The sequence below is a fragment of the Puma concolor genome, chromosome F2 (genome assembly GCF_028749965.1).
Source record: "Puma concolor isolate L17-30 chromosome F2, mPumCon1.1.hap2, whole genome shotgun sequence".
Taxonomy (NCBI): domain Eukaryota; kingdom Metazoa; phylum Chordata; class Mammalia; order Carnivora; family Felidae; genus Puma; species Puma concolor.
The window spans coordinates 26,181,914-26,208,335 of record NC_141684.1 but is presented as its reverse complement, the minus strand read 5'-3'; the positions used below and the strand labels follow the sequence as shown (position 1 = coordinate 26,208,335).

The window sequence follows — 26,422 nt, the reverse complement described above, 5'->3', positions numbered from 1 at the left end:
GGCAAATAGTTATTTACATGAATAAATTTAAACTCCAATCTATTTGTACAAACATTGAAATATAACTTTATAACGCTCTAATATTATGTTAGTATATGACAAATTATTTCCTAAGAAACTAGAAATTTCAGCTTTATTTTCAAAATAATTAAACATTGTTTTCATTATTGACAGTACGCTTTTTATTTTTTTTAATTTTTTTTACATTTATTTATTTTTGAGAGACAGAAAGACAGAGCACAAGTGGGGAGGGACAGAGAGAGAAGGAGACAGAATCCGAAGCAGGCTCTGGGCTCTGAGCTGTCAGCACAAAGCCCGACCCTACGCAGGGCTCAAACTCACAAACCATGAGATCATGACCTGAGCCGAAGTTGGATGCTCAACCAACTGAGCCACCCAGGCACCCCGACAGTATGCTTTTTAAAGAGAATATTAAATCATCATCTAAGCATGTTCTATAGGTGATTTTGACCTCATTAAATTGAATTCACTTGAGTTAAAAGACAGGATATGGAGAAATAGAAAACATTTGTAAAATGAAATAATGATATACCTATGCTTTGCAGAATTTTAGTTCATTAATCTGGTTTTCTGTCCCTAGAAATCTAAGAAACATGGAAGATTTAGGAGATTCATAAATTCCAAAAAAGTCTTGAAAGATCTTTATTTACTATTATTAGTTTTCTGCTTTAAAATATATTTTTAGAATTAAAAATTTACAAATCAAGTATGAATAATATAGTAATTCTTTCACTTTGGTTTTACACTAACCTCAATGAGCTCTTTTGCAGAATACAATTTGATATATTTGCTGAGCCATTCATTTGAATTGTGATCAGCACTGTGGGGTAATGGACTATGCAGGATCTCTGTTTAAATGTACTGACTAAACGGACAAAAATGTACACACATAATTAATTATTTTACCAGATATTTCCCCACTCTCTAAATATATTATATGGGGAACAGTCTTTTTTAACCAGCTCTAATCAGAAATACAGCAAGGCTTAATTTTGGCATTCTACAAATGGTAAATCTGGAGAAATATCCTAATAAGGAGATTTAAAAAACATATATAAATGGAGTAAAAATGAAAGGAAAGCTCATATAAGTGGAGAAAAAGAAGGTTGTTTCCAGTTTCAATAAGCCTCAGTTTCCTACAAGAATAAGTCAAATTTTCTTAGGCACGTACTGCCAGAATTGAGAAACGTGGTTTATTACAATGAATTCTTACATGATACTACCTTGCGTAAGCCTAAGAGTGTTAAAAAAAAAAAAAAAAAATGAAGAGTGAATGCAATTGTAAGCATTTCATTTGTTGTTTGGTTATAAGTTTTTGTTATCATAATCTCTATTATATCACTGACACTGTTGTTTGCAATAGATGTGACCTACAAAAAAATTTTGCAAAGTATACTAACCACATCAGCACTCAAAAAAATATATTCTGAAAATATATCATTCTTTTCTACTTAAAATGATTATAAATAAAACATTATGTTTGCCTTGTTGTCAAAAATTGTTGCTGTAAGTGATAAATCACTAAATTATACGCTGATACGATACTGTATGTTAACTAACTGGAATTTAAATAAAACCTGAGAAACTTGTTGAAACATTTCACTTATAATGTTTTTCTCATCTATCTGAAAAAAATACAATTAAAAATAACACGGCTTATGTTAGTGTTCATTTTGAAAAATAATTTGATAATTTTATTTTATGTATTTTGTTTATTTTAATTAATTAATTAATTTCCAAGTTAGCATACAGTGCCACAATGATTTCAGTAGATTCCTTAAGGCCCCTTACCCACTTCGCCCATCCCCCCTCCCACAACCGCTCCAGCAAACCTGTTTGTTCTATTTAAGAGTCTCTTATGTTTTGTCCTCCTCCCTGTTTTTATATTATTTCTGCTTCTTTTCCCTTATGTTCATCTGTTTTGTATCTTAAATTTCTCCTATGAGTGAAGACATATATTTGTCTTTCTCTAATTTTGCTTAGCATAATATCCTCTGGTTCCATCCACATAGGTGCAAATGGCTATTTTATTTCAGTTTTTAAAGGACATTTTTTAAGTTAACTTATTTATTTTGAGAGAGATAGAGAAAGAGCACAAGCAGGGGAGGGGCAGAGAGAAAGAAAGACAGAATCCCAAGCCGTCCCCATGCCATCAGTGCACAGCCCTATGCAGGGCTCAAACTCAAGAACCCATGAGATCATGAACTGAGCTGGGATCAAGAGTCGGACGCTTACCAACTGTGCCACCCAGGCACCCCATACTTGATAATGTTGACACAGAAATTTGTTTACAGTGTCATGAAGGTATAATTGATAAACAATAAGCTGCCCAATGTAAATGGTACAGTTTGATGAATTTTAACATACGTGAAACTAATGAAACTATCACCATAGTCAAGACAATGAATATCTCTATCATCCCCAGAGTCTAATTCTATTACCCACCCTTAGCAAGCCATCCTTCGTTTTACTTCAGTAACCAAAAAAAAGAAATAATCTGCCTTCTGTTACTATAAATTTTAGTTAGCATTTTCTAGATTTAAAAAAAAAAATTAATGTTTATTTATTTTTGAGAGACACAGAGACAGAATGCGAGTGGGTTAGGGGCAGAGAGAGGGAGACACAGAATCTGAAGCTGGCTTCAGGCTCTGAGCTGTCAGCACAGAGCCCGACGCAGGGCTCGAACTCACGAGCTGTGAGATCATGACCTGAGCTGAAGTCACACACTCAACTGAGTCACCCAGGCACCCCTCCAAATATTTTAAAAATGGTTCTACCATTTTACTTTTCTACCAACAGTGTATGAGACTCCCTCTGCTCTACATTCTCAAAGGCAATGCTTTTTAATCTTCCCCATTCTAGTGGCCATTTGGTATCTCCTCATGGTTTTAACTTGCAGAGCCTTAATAATAGTGATGGTGAGCAGTTTTGCCAAGTTTTTTACCCATATCTGTCTGTCTGTCTGTCTATCTATCTATCATCTCTTATCTTCATTGTTCAAGTGTCTGGTCAAAATTTTTAACTCATTTTAAATTGGATTATTCTATTCATTATATTATTGAATTCTCAAAATTCATTATATATTCTGGACATAGGTCCCTTATACATATATATTTGCAATTATTTCCTTCTAGTCTGTAGTTTGATTTTATTCTTCATAAGCTCCTTTTGGTGACCAAATGTTTTTAATTTTGATGAAGTTCAATCTATCAATTATTCTCTTCTTTAATGTCTTCTTGGCTTGGGATGCCATTAAAACATACCATAAACTGGGTGACTTAAGCAACAGAAATGTTTTTCTCATAGTTTCAGAGATTAAGATTCCAAGACCACAGTGCCAGCATCATCAGGTTCTGGTGGGGAGTCTCATCCTGGCTTACATACAGCTGCTTCCTTCTCTCTGTGTGTTCACAAAGTCTTCTCTCTGCAAGTGCTTGGAAAGAGAGAGCCAGCTCTGCAATGTTTCTTCTTTAAGGATACTAATCTCATCATGAAGGTCTCATCCCCATGAGCTCATCTCAACCTAATCACCTCCCTAAAGCCCCACCTCCAAATACCATCATATTGAGGTTAGGCCTTTGGCATATAAGTTTTGTGAGGACACAAATATTTAGTCCATAACACATAGCATGCTTTTGGTCCACTCACAATAGTCACTCTAAACCAAGATAATTTATGTTTTACTTCTATGTTTTCTTCCAAAAGTTTTATAGCTTAGCTTTTATATTTAGGTCTATAATCCGTTTCAAGTTAATTTTTGTATATTGTGTAAAAAATAAGGTTTAAAGTTTTGTTTTGTTTTGTGTGTTTTGTTTTGCATGTGACTATCCAACTGTTTCAGTTCCATTTATATATAAAATGACCTTGAATAGCCAAAACAATTTTGAAAAAGAGCAAAGCTGGAGGTATCACAAACCCAGATATCAAGATATGTTACAAATTATAGTAATCAAAACAGTATAGTACAGACACAAAAAGAGACACATAGATCAGGGAACAGTATAGACAGACCACAATTAAACCCGCACTTATATGGTCAACTAATCTATGACAAAGAGGCAAGATTATACAATGCTAAAAAGATAGTCTTTTTTAATAAATGGTGCAGGTAAAATGGGAGAGCTTGCAAAAGAATGAGACTGGACCACTTTCTTACACAATACACAAAAATAAATACAAAATGAATTAAAGACCTAAATGTGAGACCTCAAACTATAAAATTCCTAAAAGCAAGGGGTGCCTGGGTGGCTCAGTTGGTCCAGCGTCTGACTCTTGACTTTGGCTCAGGTCACGATTTTATGGTTTGTGGATTTGAGCCCTGCATTGGGCTCTGCATGGACAGCAGAGAACCTGCTTGGGATTCCATCTCTCCCTCTCCCTTTGCTCCTTCTCTGCTATCTCTCTGGCACTCTCTCTTTCTCAAAATAAGTTAAATAAACATTTTTTAAAAACTCCTACAAGCAAACACAGAAGTAATCTCTTAGTGACATATTTAAGGATATATCTCTTCAGGAAAGGGAAACAAAAACAAAAATAATGTATTGGGAGGATATCAAAAGTAAAAACATTTTGCACAGCAAAGGAAATCATCAACAGAAATAAAAGGCAATTTGCTCAATGGGAGAAGATATTTGCAAGTAATATATCTACTAAGGGGTTAATACCCAAAATATATAAAGAATCTATACAACTCAACACCAAAATACAAACAAGCAATCCCATTAAAAAATGGGTAGAGGGAGATCATGGGAAGATGGCGGCGTAGGAGGATGGTGGGCTCACTGCACGTACTGTTGATCACTTAGATTCCATCTACACCTGCCTAAATAACCCAGAAAACCACCAGAAGACTAGCAGAACGGAGTCTCCGGAGCCAAGCACAGCCGAGAGGCCCACGGAAGAGGATAGGAAGGGCAGCGAGACAGTACGCGCTCCACGGACTGGTGGGAGGGAGCCAGGGAGGAGGGGCGGCCCTCTAGCCAAGCAAAGCCCCCGAGTCTGGCTGGCAAAAGCGGAGGGGGGACAGAGTGTGTTCCAACAGCAAGAGGGACTTGACATCTGGAAGGTTATAAGCTAACAGCTCTGCTCAGAGAACGGGAGGGCTGGAGGACAACGGGAGGGAGAGTTGTTGAGCCTCGGAGGACAGAGCTCAACTTGGTGGGGAACAAAGGCGCTGGCCAGCACCATGTCCTTCGCCCATCCCCCCGCCAAAATCCCAAAGGGAACCAGTTCCTGCCAGGGAATTGCTTGCACCAGGCAAACACCCAAAGCTGTGCTTTTGCGGATCCATCCCTCCTGCGGGTCTGACTCCCTCCCTGTGCAGCAGGGCCCTTCCCGAAGTGGATCTCCAAAGGAAAAGCAAGCTGAGCCTGCCCCTCCCGCCCCTGTGCATCCTGCCGATCCACCCCAGCTAATACGCCAGAACCCAACACCACAAGCCTGGCAATGTGCAAGTAGCCCAGACGGACCACGCCACCCCACAGTGAATCCTGCCCCTAGAAGAGGGGAAGAGAAGATACACAACAGTCTGACTATGGCCCCAGCAGCGGGCTGGGGGCAGACATCAGGTCTGACTGTGGCCCGCCCACCAACGCAAGTTATTCAAGACAGTACAAGGGAAATGCCCCGCAGTTCTGCACCACTCCAGGGACTATCCAAAATGACGAAACAGAAGAATTCCCCTCAGAAAAACGTCCAGGAAATAACAACAGCTAACGAACTGATCAAAAATGATTTAAACAATATAACAGAAAGTGAATTTAGAATAATTGTCATAAAATTAATCCCTGGGCTTGAAAACAGTATAAAGGACAGCAGAGAATCTCTTGTTACAGAGATGAAGTATAAAGGACAGCAGAGAATCTCTTGCTACAAAGATCAAGGGACTAAGGAACAGCCAGGAGGAGCTAAAAAATGCTATCAACGAGTTGCAAAATAAAATGGAGACAACTACGGCTCGGATTGAAGAGGCAGAGGAGAGAATAGGTGAACTAGAAGATAAAATTATGGAAAAAGAAGAAGCTGAGAAAAAGAGAGATAAAAAAATCCAGGAGTTTGAGGGGAAAATTAGAGAACTAAGTGATGCACTAAAGAGAAATAATCTATGCCTAATTGGTATTCCAGAGGAGGAAGAGAGAGGGAGAGATGCTGAAGGTGTACTTGAAGAAATACTAGCTGAGAACTTCCCGGATATGGGGAAGGAAAAAGGCATTGAAATCCAAGAGGCACAGAGAACTCCCTTCAGACGTAACTTGAATTGATCTTCTGCACGACATATCATAGTGAAACTGGCAAAATACAAGGATAAAGAGAAAGTTCCGAAAGCAGCTAGAGATAAACGTGCTCTAACATATAAAGGGAGACCTATAAGACTCGTGACCGATCTCTCTACTGAAACTTAGCAGGCCAGAAAGGAATGGCCGGAGATCTTCAATGTGATGAACAGAAAAAATATGCAGCCGAGAATCCTTTATCCAGCAAGTCTGTCATTTAGAATAGAAGGAGAGATAAAGGTCTTCCCAAACAAACAAAAACTGAAGGAATTCATCACCACTAAACCAGCCCTACAAGAGATCCTAAGGGGGATCCTGTGGGACAAAGTACCAGAGACATCGCTAAAGCATGAAACCTACAGACATCACAATGACTCTAAACCCATATCTTTCTATAATAACACTGAATGTAAATGGATTAAATGCACCAACCAAAAGACATAGGGTATCAGAATGGATAAAAAAACAAGACCCATCTATTTGCTGTCTACAAGAGACTCATTTTAGACCTGAGGACACCTTCAGATTGAGAGGATGAGAATATGGAGAACTATTTATCATGCCACTGGAAGTCAAAAGAAAGCTGGAGTAGCCATACTTATATCAGACAAGCGAGACTTTAAATTAAAGGCTGTAACAAGAGATGAAGAAGGGCACTGTATAATAATCACAGGGTCTATCCATCAGGAAGAGCTAACAATTATAAATGTCTATGCACCGAATATGGAAGCCCCCAAATATATAAAACAATTACTCACAAACATAAGCAACCTTATTGATAAGAATGTGGTAATTGCAGGGGACTTTAACACTCCACTTACACAAATGGATAGATCATCTAGACACATGGTCAATAAAGAAACAAGGGCCCTGAATGATACACTGGATCAGATGGACTTGACAGATCTATTTAGAACTCTGCATCCCAAAGCAACAGAATATACTTTCTTCTCGAGTGTGCATGGAACATTCTCCAAGATAGATCACATACTGGGTCACAAAACAGCCCTTCCTAAGTATACAAGAATTGAAATCATACCATGCATACTTTCAGACCACAATGCTATGAAGCTTGAAATCAACCACAGGAAATAGTCTGGAAAACCTCCAAAAGCATGGAGGTTAAAGAACACCCTACTAAAGAATGAATGGGTCAACCAGGCAATTAGAGAAGAAATTAAAAAAAATATGTGGAAACAAATGAAAATGAAAATACAACAATCCAAACGCTTTGGGATGCAGCGAAGGCAGTCCTGAGAGGAAAATCCATTGCAATCCAGGCCCATCTCAAGAAACAAGAAAAATCCCAAATACAAAATCTAACAGCACACCTACAGGAAATAGAAGCAGAACAGCAAAGACACCCCAAACCCAGCAGAAGAAGATAAAAAATAAAGATCAGAACAGAAATAAACAATACAGAATCTAAAAGAACTGTAGAGCAGATCAGCGAAACCAAGAGTTGGTTTTTTTGAAAAAATAAACAAAATTGATAAACCTCTAGGCAGGCTTCTCAAAAAGAAAAGGGAGATGACCCAAATAGATTAAATCATGAATGATAATGGAATTATTACTACCAATCCCTCAGAGATACAAGCAATTATCAGGGAATACTATGAAAAATTACATGCCAACAAACTGGACAACCTGGAAGAAATGGACAAATTCCTAAACACCCACACGCTTCCAAAACTCAATCAGGAGGAAAGAGAAAGCTTGAACAGACCCATAACTAGTGAAGCAATTGAATCAGTCATCAAAAATCTCCCAACAAATAAGAGTCCAGGACCAGATGGCTTCCCAGGGGAATTCTACCAGACGTTTAAAGCAGAGAGAATACCTATCCTTCTCAAGCTATTCCAAAACATAGAAAGGGAAGGCATACTTCCAGACACATTCTATGAAGCCAGTATTACTTTGATTCCTAAACCAGACAGAGACCCAGTAAAAAAAGAGAACTACAAGCCAATATCCCTGATGAATATGGATGCAAAAAGTCTCACTAAGATACTAGCAAATCGAATTCAACGGCATATAAAAAGAATTATTCACCATGATCAAGTGGGATTCATTCCTGGGATGCAGGGCTGGTTCAACATTCGCAAATCAATCAACGTGATACATCACATTAATAAAAGAAAAGATAAGAACCATATGATCCTGTCAATTGATGCAGAAAAGGCTTTTGACAAAATTCAGCAAGCTTTCTTAATAAATACCCTCGAGAATTCAGGACAGAAGGAACATACTTCTGATCATAAAAGCCATTTCTGAAAAACCCACAGCTAACATCATCCTCAACGGGGAAAAACTGAGAGTTTTTTCCCTGAGATCAGGAACACGACAGGGATGTCCACTCTCACCGCTGTTGTTTAACATAGTGTTGGAAGTTCTAGCATCAGCAATCAGAGAACAAAAGGAAATCAAAGGCATCAAAATTGGCAAAGATGAAGTTAAGCTTTCGCTTTTTACAGATGACATGATATTATACATGGAAAATCCAATAGACTCCACCAAAAGTCTGCTAGAACTGATACATGAATTTAGTAAAGTTTCAGGATACAAAATCAATGTACAGAAATCAGTTGCATTCTTATACACTAATAATGAAGCAACAGAAAGACAAATAAAGAAACTGATCCCATTCACAATTGCACCAAGAAGCATAAAATACCTAGGAATAAATCTAACCAAAGATGTACAAGATCTGTATGCTGAAAACTATAGAAAGCTTATGAAGGAAATTGAAGAAGATATAAAGAAATGGAAAAACATTCCCTGCTCATGGATTGGAAGAATAAATATTGTCAAAATGTCAATACTACCCAAAGCTATCTACACATTCAATGCAATCCCAATCAAAATTGCACCAGCATTCTTCTCGAAACTAGAACAAGCAATCCTAAAATTCATATGGAACCACAAAAGGCCCCGAATAGCCAAAGTAATTTTGAAGAAGAAGACCAAAGCAGGAGGCCTCACAATCCCAGACTTTAGCCTCTACTACAAAGCTGTAATCATCAAGACAGCATGGTATTGCCACAAAAACAGACACATAGAGCAATGGAATAGAATAGAAACCCCAGAACTAGACCCACAAACATATGGCCAACTAATCTTTGACAAAGCAGGAAAGAATATACAATGGAAAAAGGACAGTCTCTTTAACAAATGGTGCTGGGAGAACACCAGCACCAAATGGTGCTGCATGGACAGCAACATGCAGAAGATTGAAACTAGACCACTGTCTCACACCATTCACAAAAATAAACTCAAAATGGATAAAGGACCTGAATGTGAGACAGGAAACCATCCAAACCCTAGAGGAGAAAGCAGGAAAAGACTTCTCTGACCTCAGCCACAGCAATTTCTTACTTGACACACCCCCAAAGGCAAGGGAAATAAAAGCAAAAATGAACTACTGGGACCTTATGAAGATAAAAAGCTTCTGCACAGCAAAGGAAACAACCAACAAAACTAAAAGGCAACCAACGGAATGGGAAAAGATATTTGCAAATGACATATCGGACAAAGGGCTAGTATCCAAAATCTATAAAGAGCTCACCAAACTCCACACCTGAAAAACAAATAACCCAGTGAAGAAATGGGCAGAAAACATGAATAGACACTTCTCTAAAGAAGACATCCGGATGGCCAACAGGCACATGAAAAGATGCTCAACATCGCTCCTCATCAGGGAAATACAAATCAAAACCACACTCAGATATCACCTCACGCCAGTCAGAGTAGCCAAAATGAACAAATCAGGAGACTATAGATGCTGGAGAGGATGTGGAGAAATGGGAACCCTCTTGCACTGTTGGTGGGAATGCAAATTGGTGCAGCCACTCTGGAAAACAGTGTGGAGGTTCCTCAAAACATTAAAAATAGACCTACCCTATGACCCAGCAATAGCACTGCTAGGAATTTACCCAAGGGATACAGGAGTACTGATGCATAGGGGCACTTGTACCCCAATGTTTATAGGAGCACTCTCAACAATAGCCAAATTATGGCAAGAGCCTAAATGTCCATCAACTGATGAATGGATAAAGAAATTGTGGTTTATATACACAATGGAGTACTACGTGGCAATGAGAAAGAATGAAATATGGCCCTTTGTAGCAACGTGGATGGAACTGGAGAGTGTGATGCTAAGTGAAATAAGCCATACAGAGAAAGACAGATACCATATGGTTTCACTCTTATGTGGATCCTGAGAAACTTAACAGAAACCCATGGGGGAGGGGAAGGAAAAAAAAAAGAGGTTAGATTGGAAGAGAGCCAAAGCATAAGAGACTCTTAATAACTGAGAACAAACTGAGGGTTGATGGGGGGTGGGAGGGAGGGGAAGGTGGGTGATGGGTACTGAGGAGGGCACCTTTTGGTATGAGCACTGGGTGTTGTATGGTAACCAATTTGACAATAAACTTCACATATTGAATAAAAAATGGGTAGAGGACTGGGGCGCCTGGGTGGCTCAGTCAGTTAAGCGTTGGACTTTGGTTCAGGTCATGATCTCACTGCTCATGAGTTGGAGCCCGCGTCAAGCCCCGTATGAGGCTCTGTACTGAGAGGTTGGAGCCTGGAGCCTACTTTGGATTCTGTGTCTCCCTCTCTCTCTGTCCCTCCCCTGTTTTTTTTCTCTCTCTCTCTCCTTCAAAAATAAATAAACATTAAAAAATAATGGGTAGAGGACCTAAATAGATATTTTTTTCCAAAGAAGATAAATAGATGGCCCATAGACATAGAAGAAGATATTCAACGTCACTTCATCAGGGAAATGTCAATGTAAATCACAATGAAATATCTCATGCCAGTCAGAATGACTAGTATAAAAAATACAAGAAATAACAATTGTGAGTGATGATGTAGATAAAAGAAAACTCTCATGCACTGTTGGTGGGAGTGTAAACTGATACAACTACTATGGAAAACAGTATGGTGGGGTTCTTTAAATAATTAAGAACAGAAATACTATATGGTCCACTGCTGTGTATTTACCCTAAGAAAGCTGGAATACCAATTTGAAATGATATATGCACTCCTACATTTTTAGCAACATTATTTGCAATAGACAACCCAAGTCAAGCACCCACCGATAGATCAACAGATATAAAAGATGTGTATACATACACACACAGAGGAATATATCACATGAATAGATGAAATCTTGCCATGTGTGACAATATAGATGGACCTAGAGGGTATTATGATAAGTGAAATCAGTCAAAGACAAATGCCATATGATTTCACTTATATGTGGAATCTAAAACCAAACCAACCAAACAAACAAACAGATTCTTAAGTACAGAGAATAAACTATTGGTTGCCAGAGGGGAGTGGGGGGATGGGCTAAATAAATCGAGGGGAGTTGGAGGTACAAAATTCCAGTTATACAACTAATAAGTCACAGAGATGAAAACTACATCATAAGGAATATATCAATAATATAATAATGTTGTTTGGTGACAGATGGCAACTACGCTTACTGTGGGCATTGAGCTATGTATAGAATTGTTGAATCAATATGTTGTACACCTGAAACTAATATAACATTGTAGGTCAATTATAGTTTAATAAAAAAATAATCAAAAATATTTTACACAATTTTTCCATTATCCCCATAAAATTATTTCAGTGATAACTAAGCAATATATCTCTTTGTGTCAAATTAATCATGTCAAAACATCTCAGCAATCTCATGACTGGCCTAATGACTTGAGGACAAAACAAACTGGGACCAAAACTCAGTTCATAAATAATGGCATTAAGGCATAGATGCTAAGGTTAATGAAGAATTTTTCCCCCTATGGACGCATATTGTTAGTAGAAGGTAATTACAAAACTCTAATATTTCTTTGTTTCCATTCCCAAAACAGCAAGGAATATTGAATATTATTTACTCAACTATTACTTTCAATGAGTAGATACCCTCTTAGATCCATTTGTAATGGTTTTCCTAGCAACTATGCTGTAAAAATAAAGAAATATATTCAATTCTGAAAACACTGGATTGTAATATACATCTTCCCTTTTTTCTATGTTGAATGATTAACCAGCAAGGAAATGACAGTGTGGCAATCAAGGCCCATTTCGTTATAAGTGATAAAAATTGAACTAGCCTCAGCTTAAACGAGGAGAAGTTTATAATCACAAGATTGGATAAACCAAGATCTAGCATTCCCTTCAGGTGTTCAGGTGTTTCACTTATGCCCACAATACAGTTTTCATTCTTTCCATTTGTAGATTCTGCTTTGTCTCTGTAGGCAAGTTATTGACATAAGGTAACAAAAGTTGACCCCCACTAGTGCAAGTTAACTGATCCTTAGAGTTCACAATCTCAGAAAAGAGATTTTCTTTCACCCAGAATCTATATCAATTGCCCCAGTTCCTGGACCGATAACCATATCAAAGGGAATTCTGGTTAGTTCAGTCCAAACCTATAGCACTATACAAAATTGGAAGAGATAAGGTTCATTAAAGCCTAGAGTAGTTCAGTTAGTAGGGGAAAAAAAAGTGGAAGGATTGTTCAGCAAACAGAAAAGCAGCTGCAGGCAGAGAGAGAGAAAAAAAAAATGTACTCCTTGGAATTAATATATACCAAAAAAAGTTTTTTTTTAATAAAACACATATGAAATATCAATATGTTTTGGAATTATTACCTATTTTATAACCTAGAAAAGAGGCTAACAAAATATAAAAAGACAGCCTTAATCCAAGCAAAGATATGGAGAGTTATAGCCAAAGAAAAAAATTAAAACTTGCTAAATATTTACCTTTAAGTAAAAATGCCCAGATGATTTTATAGCTAAGTTCTCTCTTACTCTCAAAGATATGTAACTGTTCTGTTATTCAGACTATCCCAGAGCATTGACAAACTCCCTCATTCTGTGACTGCCACAATCATAAAACTAGCAAGAAGAAACTGTAATCCAATTCACATATTTAATTAGATACAAAAATTATAATCAAATTCTTAGCAAATTGAATCTGAGAGTGTATCAAAAGATCAGATATTATGTTCAAGAAGATTTTATTGCAGTAGTAGCTTGTCCCAGCCATCAGGAAGCCTATGAACATAGTTAAAGGAGTGACTTGGTTAAATATCGTATCATTGAATGGAGAAAAGTGACCCTAGCACCTATTCTTTTGTTTCTTAATTTTTTTAATTTTTTTTTTTTTTTTCATTTTTGAGAGAGACAGAGACAGAGACAGAGCATGAGCGGGGGAGGGGCAGAGAGAGGGAGACACAGAATCCAAAGCAGACTACAGGCTCTGAGCTGTCAGCACAAAGACCGAAGCACGGCTCGAACCCACGAACTATGTGATCATGACCTGACCCAAAGTCAGATGCTTAACCAACTGAGCCTGAGCCACCCAGGTGCCCCCCACCCCTCTTATCAGCTATTCTTAATAAAAACTCAGAGTAAAACAGGACTAAGAAGAATGTAGGCAGACTTGGTAAAAAGACTCTTTTCCACATATCTGTGTCAAGTATCATATTAAACATTAAAATAATAAAGTCACTGTCATCAAAAGAAGAAATGGACAGAAATGCTACTTCTCATCAGTATAATTTAACAGGGTTTGAGGAATTCCAATCTGTTCCTACAATAGATGTCCGGCAACAGTGCTGTTACAACTTTGGGGATAAAGACAGATATGCTAAGAAAGGTGAAGAGAATGAAAGGAAGCATCTGAGTCTCAGATGATGATGTGAAGCAATCATCCAACAACAGTATCTACTCTTTCCTAGACATGTCATGTGAGAATAGTAAACCCATATTTAAGACAATAGTAGTTTTTTTAATAATTTCCTAATAAATGCCTTCCCACTGTTACAGTGCATAATTATCAAAGAATTAAGTACTATGGCTAAACACTACACAGATATGTAAAACTCAACAACTCGTCTTTATAATAGAAATATAGTAATAAGATAAAATATAATAGCTATTTCTAATCAGTTATAAAGGGAAATAGAAAAATAAACATACTACTACAATCTACCAAAAAAGTAAAAAATATTTAGAAATAAAGCTGTCATAAATGAAAAAGAAACTGTATATATATATATATATATATATATATATATATGTATGTATATATATATATATATAAAACATAGGGGTGCCTGGGTGGCTCAGTCCATTGAGCATCCAACTTTGGCTCAGGGCATGATCTCATGGTTTGTGAGTTTGAGCCCTGTGTAGAGTTCTGTGCTGACAGCTTGGAATCTGGAGCCTGCTTTGGATTCTCTATCTCCCTCTCTCTTACTCTGCCCCTCCCCAACTTGTGCTGTCTCTCTCACTCTCAAAAATAAACAAATCAACATTAAAAAAAATAGATAAAAACATAAAATTTAAATCTAAGAAGACAAAAGATGACTTGGTGAGAAGGCATTACGTAGGTTTTTTTTGTTTGTTTTTGTTTTGTTTTTTTTTTGTGTGTGTGGTTTGTTTTTGTTTTTGTTTTTTTGAGAGAGTGCAAGGGAGGGGTAGAGGGAGAGGGAGAGAGAGACTCTCAAGCAGGCTCCACACCAGACACAGGGCTGGATCCCATGAACTGCAAGGTCACGACCTGAGCTGAAATCAAGAGTCACATGCTTAACCGAGTGAGCCACCCAGGTGTGCCAAGACATTACCTAATTAAATCAATATAGACCAAAGCAATATATAAAATTAATATAATACAATTAATACAATTAAAATTAATACAATTAATACAATTCTAATGAAAATCACAAATACTATTTTATGTAATTCTACAAAATTATTTTACAATAAAGGTGAAAGTTAGGTGTATGCGAATTGTCATGGAAATTTGAAATACAAAAATAGTGGCAGGAAGATGTGCCCAGAAGATATTTTAAAAATAAAACCTTAAGACTAGTGAAATTGAAGCAGTATGGTTTGGCAGAAAAAAATAGTTAAATGATATATAATACATATACATATATATTTATATGTATGTGTGTGTGTGTGTATACGTGTGTGTGTGTGTATAGTAACTTTTAATAAAATCGTTAAAAGACGTACAACACCTATACAAGTCCAAATGCAATAAATAAAAGGAATGATACGTTTGATTAGAGCAGGAAGAAACTAAAAACTTGATATCATTTCAATTTCATGGAATCAAAATAGACTGCAAGAAAATACTTGCAGTGTATGGACAAACTAAGGGTTACACCCCTAATGTGCCCAAAGTGCTTACAACTTAAGAGTACACAGACAAACCAAGAATAGGCTAACTTATATTGTGTATCCATCAGAATATACTAGGTTATGCTAGGATAACAAATTAACCCAGAAATTCTAGAGGCTTAGCAAAACAAAGTTTATGTCTTGTGCATGCAACGTACGCTATATAGTTGGGGAAATGGGGTGGGGAGGGGACCTCTGCTCTCCACAGTCCCTCAGGAACACAAAGTGAAGGAAGCAGCATCAATTTGTAGCTGTTCTACCTGGAAGATACGGCCTCATTGTTCCTTTTGAAAGGGAACAACAGTATAATTCAATGCTTTGGCCTGGGAGTGATTATAGTCACTTATTTACACTTTAGTAGTCACATGGCCACACTTAACTTCAAGAGGACAGGAAAGTTTAATTCTCTGTTCACCCAGAATTAGAGGAAAAGTCAATAAGTTGTGACCATTAATAATGCCTTACGAAGAGCACAAAGCTGAAAAATTTCAAAGAGGATGAAATCCAGGTGGTTAATTTAATAAATCTATGACAAGATGTTCAATAACCCTGTAGCTATTAAATTCAATAATACTGTGTTTATAACACATCAGGTTGGCAAACACCTAACAGATTAGTAGTATTCCATTTTAGGTTGTAGGGAAAAACCTCATTTTTACACTTCTGAGGAAGTGAAAATATAAAATTTAGGAAATAATTACTTAAGATGCATTACTTATTTCAATATCCATACTATTTTCAGAATCTGCTTCCTCAGTAAAACAGAAAAAAATGTATGGAAACTTGTACAAGAATATTTATTTCAACATTTTAATATCATAATAAAGGTAATGACCAAAATGACTATTGACTCATGTCAAATTATGGTGTGTACATTTTGGGGGTTATTGTACAGTCATCAGATGAAGGCCAATCCATACAATTGGGCTGGAAAGACAGTCATGATATATTTACAAATGAAAGGCAGTCGGAAAGTAATATGGTAGTATCATAGAAAAATAAAGATCCAAGAAGAAAGGAGAGAGAAAGAAGGAGAAATCAAGAAAACAGCAGGAAAAAGAAGAAAAATGTGCTCTTATAAGCATAAAGCATAAAACCTAGATGCCTGATTTGTGTGTCACGATTTTTGTTGTAGAAATTATTGAAGTATCATCAGAAGCTACCTACAAAATGTTCTAATTAACCTCCCAAAACATTATTTGATAGATTTAAGAAGAATGATACCTCCAGAATTAAACATGCACTTTAAAGAAGCAAAGTTTGCTGTTATTGTTTTTATTAAATTTGAACTTCAATTTGGGTCACACGCTTGGAAGTAATTGTCTAATTTTCAAATCATTGGTATCAATCCATCTTACCTGTGGCATATGACCTTATTACTAAAAACTTGCATTTTGGCAAATAATGGGATCTCTATCCCTCAGTTCTACAATGAGAGAAAGGACTGTCCATTCACTTTAAACTGTAAAAATGAATGATCCTAAATGTTTAAGTAAAATAATCATCTTTCATGAAAATTTCCATTTCAAAATTTTAGGTCATCTAATGAAACCAGATGGCTTCATCAAAATTTTAAATTCTAGCCATGAACTTTAGTTGAGAGCTATTTTAATATTTAAATATCTAAATAACTTTAAATCCAAGCTAAGATTTATGGACAGAATTTAAGTTTCTAAACAGCAGCAGTCAAAATATAGAGTTCACAGTCATCTTGATTTTGCCAGCCACTAGCCATGTGATCTTGAACAAATTGTCTAACTTGCCATGCCTCAATTACTTCATCTACACAATAGGAATAATAATACTAACTACCTTGCAGATTTATTGCAGTTGATTACATGAGATGATGTATGTGCTTAAAACAGTGCATGCTGTTAACACTTGCTGTTAACACTATATGGTTGAGAATGCACACTGTCACATGATTGAAAATTAGGCAATCAATTAAAAAACCTGATTTTTAAGATGAGGAGATAATATCACTCTCAGAATTCTATAAAAGCTGGAGATTTGGAGTGTCTGGGCGCTCAGTAGGTTAAGTGTCCAACTTTGGCTCAGGTCATGATCTCTCGGTTCCTGAGTTTGAGCCCCACATGGGGCTGTCTGCTGTCAGCCAGATCCTGCTTTGGATCCACTGTCTCCCTCTCTCTGTCCCTCCCCTGCTCGCGTGCTCTCTCTTTCTCTTTCTTTCTCAAAAATAAATAAACATTAAAAAAAAGAGATTCTTCCTTATATGCCTCTGTCATGGACTTTCAGCTCTCTTACTAAATATCTCTAAAGAATATAAACTTACCCTCTGGAAATAAAAATGTACAGACATTTGAAATCAAGTGGCTTTTGTTGTGTATGTGTGTTTTTTTATGTGTAGTTTTATGTGTAGCTGATGAGACAATAGGAGCTCAGTAATTTCACTCAATCTTGTGGTATCCTTACACTTTTTACACTGACTAGGGTCTTCAGCTTGTCTTCAGGCTTTAACCTTTCTGCTTCCCCAAAACCCTTAACATCCACACAGAACGTAATGTTTCATAATGGAGAGCATCATGAAATCATGAAGTTACATCGAGGTTCTGCATTTAGTTAATGATCTGATACCTGGGTCCATTCATTCACACATCCACAAATATTTACTGAGTGGTTATTATGTGTTAGGCACTGTGCTAGATACTGAGAATACAACAGTGAACAGAACAAAGTTGCTACATCATAGTGCTTATATCCTAGTCATTTTTCTGATCTGTAAAATTGAGGAGTAATTGATACCTCTTGAAGTTTTAAGTAGATTTAATGAGTTAATGCAGGCAAAGTGATTGCAATATACAAGGTTCTTAGTAATTATTAATTATACTTTTAATGTTGCTTAGGTCTTCTTAGATGAAGATGAAAATATATTTTAAAAAATAGCACAGTGTTAATGGATGCTAATAAGTCCGGTGGGGGGTGGGGGGAACTATCTTTTCTTCTGGTTAATATATATTTGAAATAATGACAATATAAAACAAGAAAACAAAATTAATGTCTCTAAGGCTAATGGGGCAAGATACATAGCTAGGCTATTCTTCCTTTTTAGCAGGAACACCTAGTGTCATATCTTGAATCATAGTTTTGGCAAACTCACAAATTTCCTGCAGAGCAGGATGGCTGTGATTTGTTATACCCAATATGGACATTACTGGTTTTAACAAGTAAGGGAATATCATTAAACTTCTCAAGAATACAGTGTTTATTTTATTCATTTCTGCTATAGAACACAGTACTCAGCATACTGTCATGTACATAATAAATATTAAGTGAAGTTTAAATGAATAAGAATGAATTGCATTTCTATTAAGGAACTTTTTTTTTTTTTTTTTGCTTGAAACTCCTGTTGCCTTTTTATAGTTTAAGATAGTTAATGTGCAAATTCTAAGATTAAAGCACTGATAGTTCCAAAGATTAAAACTGAAGTTCTAAAGGTAATGACAACTGGCTCAGTCGGTTAAGCATTCCACTCAGTTTGGCTCAGGACATGATCTCACTCTTGGTGAGTTTGAGCCATGCATCAGGCTCTGTGCTGACAGTGTAGAGCCTGCTTGAGATTCTCTCTTTCTCCCTCTCTCTCTGCCCCTCCCATGTCTCTGCCTCTGTCTCAAACAAATAAATAAGCTCAAAAATAAAATGAAGATTAAAAAATTAAAAAAAAAATAAAGATATGACAACTTAATTAGGCAACTATGTGTCATTTTATATTTACAGATACATTGTTGGTCTCTACATCAAAGTATGGTCTTAAAAAAGTGATTTTCAAACAGGTTTTTTGGAGCATTAGGGTTTCCTTGTACTCAGAAGAAATGAGGGGCAGTCTGATCAATGGGGGTGCCAATCCTCCTTCCCACCCCTTCCATCAGAGCCACCCAGCTTTTAATCTTTCTCTATTTTGGGTTTCTTAATAGGAGATGTCATTGGAATCTTTTATTTTCTTTTAAAGCAAGTTTTAGAAGAACTGTCACAGGCAATGAGCACAACATAATTTAAGAATTAAAATATATTATTAAAGAAAAACCCAAAATCTAAGTTGCATAATTCAGTCACTACCTTTAAAATTAAAATATATATACATACATATATTAAAAGAAAATATGCCGTAAAATCTATGTTTAATTTACAGGAGAGCTAAGTCAATGCTGTCTCATGCAAAATCTACAGATGACAAAAAGAAGACATCTTTAGATCAATCTGGAAAGTTTTATAGCAGGTGTTCCATTTAGAACCAACACACTACTTAACACAGAGCGTGGTAATTATGAAAATTATTTTTAGTAGGCGAAGTTGCTGAAGCTATCTGCACATCAAAATTTGAAACTTCTCAAAATGAACCCTGCTTCAACTTTGAGCTCAGGTTTTAAATCATGGAGAATGCAAAAGTATGATTTTCACAGTAGGAAAAAAAAATCATGGTAAACTAAATTTTTAAGAACATATTTTACCCTATATTACATCACATTTACAGGTTAAATCATTTGTTCAGTTTTCTAATTGCCCATGATGACATAGCAAAATGTTGCTAATGGAAATATGAAGATGAATGTGACATATTTCCATCTGGTAAGATAATGTGTGCGTGTGTGTATATATAATATATGGTACAGGTCTTATAAAACAGAGGAAGTGTTATTTTGTGATAAGAAGAATTAAGAAAGACTTCACAGAAGAAATGTTTGAATTTTGTCTTGCAGGGTGAGTGATGTTATGCTGATAAAATAAAAATAGAGACCCAGAGAGAATTGTCTGCATGTGCCCAGAGGAGAGGTAAGAAACAACTTGCTGGGATGGAGGGTTGCAGATACTTTGAGAAAACTGGATTATAGAAAGAAAAAGACAGGCTGAACAAAGCTGGAAGGTAAGATCTCTAGAAGTTGCGGACTTTATCTCTAAGCAATGAAAAGTATGAAAACACCTACGGCTGGAGTGTCACGTGACACTTCCTTGCTGCTAGAGATCATTCACAGTGCAGAGGAGGTTAGATTAGAATAGAGGGAAGAGACGGGGACGAGTAAAGGCATCATTCACTAAGAATCTCCTGTGTTGGTTTCAATTTTCTCATCTCTGTAGATATTCGTGCTTGAGTGGTTGGGTATGTTTTTCTGTGCCACTGTATTACGATCTTCCTGAGAGACTACATCTGGCTCTTCTTTCTATATTCAACAACTCATTCAGTAGCCAACACACAGTAGATCCTTAGGAGACTTTTTTTTTTTTTAATTATTTGTTCAAAACTGGGCAGAAAGAAAACAAATTAATTGTGCTCCTTTATAATCTACCTCAGCTCTTGAACTGCAGTGGAGTGGAGAGCTTTGTAAATATGGTTGGAACTCCTCTACTTCTCCAGCAAGTTTTATGAGCCTTAACAACTGTGTTCTTTGTGGAAGCATTATCATTAATGATTTATATAGTTACTAAGGATTACACAACTATAGGTTTTCTGACAGGTAACCTTCATAGGGTGAAGAAAATAATAAAACCAAGAGGAATACAAAGATGCCAGCTTCATTTAGTGATTTAGAGTGGAAAAAATTTTCAAATGAAAACGTCAAGACGCAGATACTTTTAACAAAAGCTGACCATTCTTGAAAGGTTGCGATTCTGTTGTATTTACTGAGACAGATGTGGATTTTTAAATGGAGGAGGGATATATTTAAAATTATAATCAGGCTAACCTTTTTATTTTTTTTTTGTAACTGACATTTATACAGATTTCCTGAACTATTCAAATTAATATAGTACCAAATTTAGTCACAAGTTAAAAACACTGAGTGCATGTGTTCTGTCTCCCTGACAACATCATGCATTCATTTCCATGTGTCCAGATACAAAGGCATGGCAAGCCACTGTTTGAAAAAGGAAACTGATTAAAAATTATTATAATGCAAGCAAGAGAATTTTTAACAGCTCTTGTTTAAATTGATAAGACAGAGAAAAATGATTTTCACCATGATAGAAATAATAAAATCCGGGAACATAATGTTCTGCTGCTTTCTTATATATTTTCATTTTTAAGGTATAGATTTCAAGTGAATTTATTAACATTGATATATTTTTCAGTGAGGGTTCTATATTTGCATTTCTAATATACATGTTGTGTGTATATATCCACTGTCTCTATTTGCTTTTAACCAAGGTTCACCATGTGTCATGGTTATTTGCGATTTTACAATGTTTGCATCTATCTCTTATAAATGGAACCAGAACAAAAGATTTTGTTATACCCAGGTCATTTGTCATCAGTCTGGATCACTGCCAATACTGGGGTGGGCGGTAGCAACTTAACACATTTGTGACCCATCACTTACATAGGAATCGATCATTTGAACACCAAGACCATGTATCTGAGCTAAGAGAATAACTGATAGATCCCTCCAATCCCCTCAAAAAGTGGTGCCCTAAATTCTTTGGCGAATTAAATCCTTTACTTTGGATTTAAGTATTTAATCATCAGTATATTACTTTTATCAGGCAAATTGTATAAATGTATAAAACTACATTGTCTGTTCTGGGAAAGGCGAGGAGTCCAGAGTGACTAAAATAGAGGGAAATTACAGTAGCCTGGGGGAGAGATGAAGTATGCAAAATAGACACATCCTAAAGAAAAGGAAGAAAGCCAGTCTTATTTTTACTTAAAGAGAAGTGAAATCAACATTTATAGTTAAATTTAAAAAAGAAGCATTTTGGTAGAATATATTCTTGCTTATGTTCTGGGAAACTTTTATTTGTAGATGCAATTAAGCTCGAATTTAAAAGTATCCCCTGGTGGTATTAAGATAGCATATTTCCCACAGTAGCAATCCATCATTACCTTTGTAGTTAACCTTGAAGCCAACAGATCCAACACTTTCATCTGTTTGAAGGTGCAGCCACATTTGGCTACTCATGCTCACTATCAAGTCTGGCACAAAGCTTCCAGTCAGCCTAAAAGAGAGATGGACGGAGAAGAGAGAAATGTGTTATTAAAACATTCTCTGCATGCAAATTATGAGACAGAACTGTTTCTCAATATTTTCTTGGCTAGAAAAAAAAAAAAGACTGTCAGATAAACTCGCCTTGATATAATAGAACAAACCACACAATTTAGTGATCGAGATTTATTATGAGCAAGTGCCAGTTCATGTGTTTAACTAGGTTAGGTCTTTCATAACCCTGAGGCAAGATACTAAATTTTAGACTATCAGAGAATCTTATACTTCTTTTGAACTGAAAAGAAAAAAAGGATCTAAAAAAATCTTTATTTTTTTTAAAACACCAGGCATGCTCTTTATTTTAACCTTTCAAGTTTTACAGAACGCTGTTCTAAAGAAATATTGTAGAAAAACACTCAAGCACTGTGCAAAACAATAAAATGGCATGGAATATAATATATCCCTTTGCAATACTGATATCAGACTACCTATGTCATGTAGTTTTGTTTTACTGCAAACAGTTTTACCTTAGAAACATGCTGCTAGTTTGATGCAGCATCACTGGATCTATGCATTAATAATCTCATTCAGTAATGCTCAATTTTTTAACCTTAAAAAGGGGAATTACCTCATGTTTCCCTCTATCATTAATTATGTTACAGTCACACGTTTGAACCAAAGCCAAAGGTCATATAAAGGAGGAAAGCAAATGAGTAAATAAGACTTTGGGCGAGGGGGAGTTTGTCAAGAATAGGAAGAGGAAAAAAAAAATGGATTCACTGCTGAGTAAAATATCCACATTAGTAAAGACTTCTAAATTATATACTGAAAGATAGGCTTTTAAAAGAAGGAATTCTTAAGTGTTTACCTACTTTGTTGCTAGACCATGAGGATTGCTGGAAAATTACATGAGGAGAGAAGCTACAAATTTCCCCTCCAAAATAAAATGGGCACCTAAGAGAACAGGCATTTGGATGGAGGCTACACTCCAATTACACCAGCAGAGGGCAGCACGGATGCCCATATCCTCAAAGTGACCATGACGGCAAAATGCTCTGCTCATTACTCAGCCACACAAACTGTAAAATATCGTCAGCAGACTGCATTAAATATAGCTGTGTCACTAGTGTCCAGTGTGACAGAATTTATGGGAATCTGTCACAAATAACCTCAGCTAAATACAATGATTTAATTATGGGGTTATATGTGATACTGAGGAATACTGGTAAGATATAAAGATACTATAAAATATTATGGAATCTTAAAGCGTATTCATTTTCTTCCTGCCAAAGCAAATGTAAAATTATTATAATATAAAAGATTTACATACATACATTATCCTTTATGTGTATCTGTATATACACCTTTGTACACATATCTATATATGTCCACACACACACACCTCATTTGAAAAGATGTTTCATTGCTTCTGGGTCTTCTGGCTAAAAGATCATGCAGTTAAACTTTGTGGTATATGAACTTCCAATTTTCAAATTGGTGAGTTGATAAGTACTACTCTTCTGAGCTATAGTAGAGAGACAGGTTTATTTAGGGGCAAGAGTGAGGACTCAACCTCAGAGACATGACAGAAACTAAAATCATTTCACTATGAAATGGGCATGAGAGCTTAACACTCGAGGACATATGTCAGGCACACCATATCAAATGCACCAACAATCTATCTCGCATTAATTATTAAAGGTTGTTTTCATGAGAGGATTGAATTATTATTTACTTTACTATGTTTTCATTTCTTTTTCAGTCCTGAACTTTTACCAGTCCCAAACTTCTGGCATGATCATTGTGTCAGTTCATAAAAAACAGTTAACACATACAGTCTAAACTGTCCCCTGGCTAACTTGTTTCCCTGTGATCCTACCCAGTTCCCACCTCATGGCTGGTGTAAGAGTAAATAGAAATCTTAAAAATGATAATAATTTAAAATGTCCATGAGGCAGGGCACGTGGGTGTCTCAGTTGCTTAAGCATCTGACTTTTGATTTTGGCTCAGGTCGTGATCTCACAATTTGTGAGATCCAGCCCTGCATCGGGCTCTGCGCTGACGGTGCGGAACCTGCTTAGGATTCTCTCCCTCCTCTCTATCTCTGCCCCTACCCCACTTGAGTGCTCGACTTCTCTCTCTCTCTCTCTCTTCCAAAATAATAAATAAATAAATTCCATTATGCTAAAGGAGAAAACCCCCTTCTCTTTAGCATTTCTTTTAGAAAATTTGAAGTCATAAATATCTGTTTTTTTCAAATGTATATAAATATTTTAAGTCAATTAAGCCTCTTGCCAGTGCTGGATCTTGTGAATGTCTGTCTTGGAGGCCTGGGTGCTATCTCTTTGAAATGCAAACATCAAGGAGGATGTTGCCTTGTTTCCCCGGTTTTGTGGGAATTTAAGTCTAGGCACATAACTCCATGATGTAACTCCCTGTCCATCATAAAGATTGGAAAAGTTTTATCTTTAATTTTTTTTGGATAAGACAATGAACATGCATCTAAGTGACTGTATCTGCCTGACTATATAAAAGGGCGAGATTTATTTCTCTGCAATCTCCTTCGTGGCTTGCCCATGATACACACACATCACAGTCTGATGTAATGCTTATTTAATATTAAAACTGTTTTGTTCTTTCTTACATTCTGTGGACAGCATTGATTAGGCTGACAGGAGATTTTCTCTTTAATTATATTTCCCCAACAATTTGGTGATGAGGATGGGATACAAGGGCAGTTCTTGAATTAAATGGACCAGCTAAAAGTCTTGCGGTCACAAACAGTCTGGTAAAATGCTTTGGATTATAAAGTCTCTCTTCTAGCATTCTGCTTTTTTGAAATACTATCTGAATGAACTACTCTCTCAAATTCAAGGTTTTATTATTAGGAAGCAAGGGTAAATTGGGCTCTACAATCCCATCAAGATCATGATTAGCTCTGATAGAGAAAAATATGGGATGCTTGCAGTTCGTTCTTTTAAACAGGTACTGTCTCTCTGTCACATTTGGAATAATGGAAGGATCTTGTCTTTCAGGATTTTTGAGGGTTTTAGGAGGGCATCATCCCAAGGAAACTGAATACTTGTATTTATTGTATAGATATCATTCTAAGAGGAAAGTTAAAAATGATTTGGACAGTCAGAGTAAAGATTGAAAAGAATGGAAGAAAAAAAAACCTGAGAATTCAAGTGACTTTCTCTTTCACAGAGCCTCTGCCTTCTTTCCTCTGCTGTCTCTGCTCCCTCTGTTTACCCTCGTCTCTTTCTCCTTTAAATTTACAGCCCCACACTTGGGGATGTGGACTAGCTACCATGTGGAATTCTGCAACCAGCCGATTTTGCTCATTTGACAGACCAAGCATGTTGGGGACCAGACGAAGACCCACCAACCACATTAAAGAGTAGCCAGGTATCCACTATCTTCCATAACTATGGAAGAACGAAGGGTTCAGGAGACCCACTGAAAGACACTGACACAGCCTTTCTTCTAAAGGTGAGCTGGGAGAAACCACAGTGTTATAAACAGAAGACAGGTGAATCCCCTATTATTCTCCATATAACATTTGTTGAGACTTTTATAGAATTTACTAGCATGATTCTAGGGGCAGATGAAAATCGTCCTCCGGCTCTACCCACCTTTATCTTAGCTCTCGTCCTGACTATCCAAGCTCAAATTAAGGAAAAAGGGCAGTGGGTAGAATGGAAAGGACAACTATTACTCAAATCTTACCAGTAGTTACTCAGTTTGGGGAAAATCAGAACAAATATGAAAAAGAAAATGAAAAGTTAAACTGCTAGTTAACTGTTCAGTTAAGACTGTTTACGTCACTGGTGAAATGCACATTACAGTAAATTGCCCTCTGGCTAACATATCCTTGTTTTTTTCTGGTAGATACTCCTGTTACTTATTCTGAAATTTCCCCAAAAAGTGCTCAGATTTTAATTGTGATAGATCAATACAGGTCATTGGTAATTTGAATCAGCTTTAT

The 26,422-nt window shown here is 36.5% G+C and overlaps 1 protein-coding gene across 6 annotated transcripts in view; it reads right to left on the bottom strand.

Moving 5' to 3' along the window:
- Positions 1-26,422, bottom strand: part of CSMD3 (CUB and Sushi multiple domains 3) — a 1,257,965-nt gene that overhangs the window by 549,229 nt on the left and 682,314 nt on the right. For all 6 annotated transcript variants that reach the window (XM_086695899.1, XM_086695901.1, XM_086695900.1 and 3 more), the window contains one exon: positions 22,335-22,447. In XM_086695899.1, coding sequence (XP_086552025.1) covers positions 22,335-22,447 — 113 coding nt within the window. The remainder of the gene's footprint in view (positions 1-22,334; positions 22,448-26,422) is intronic.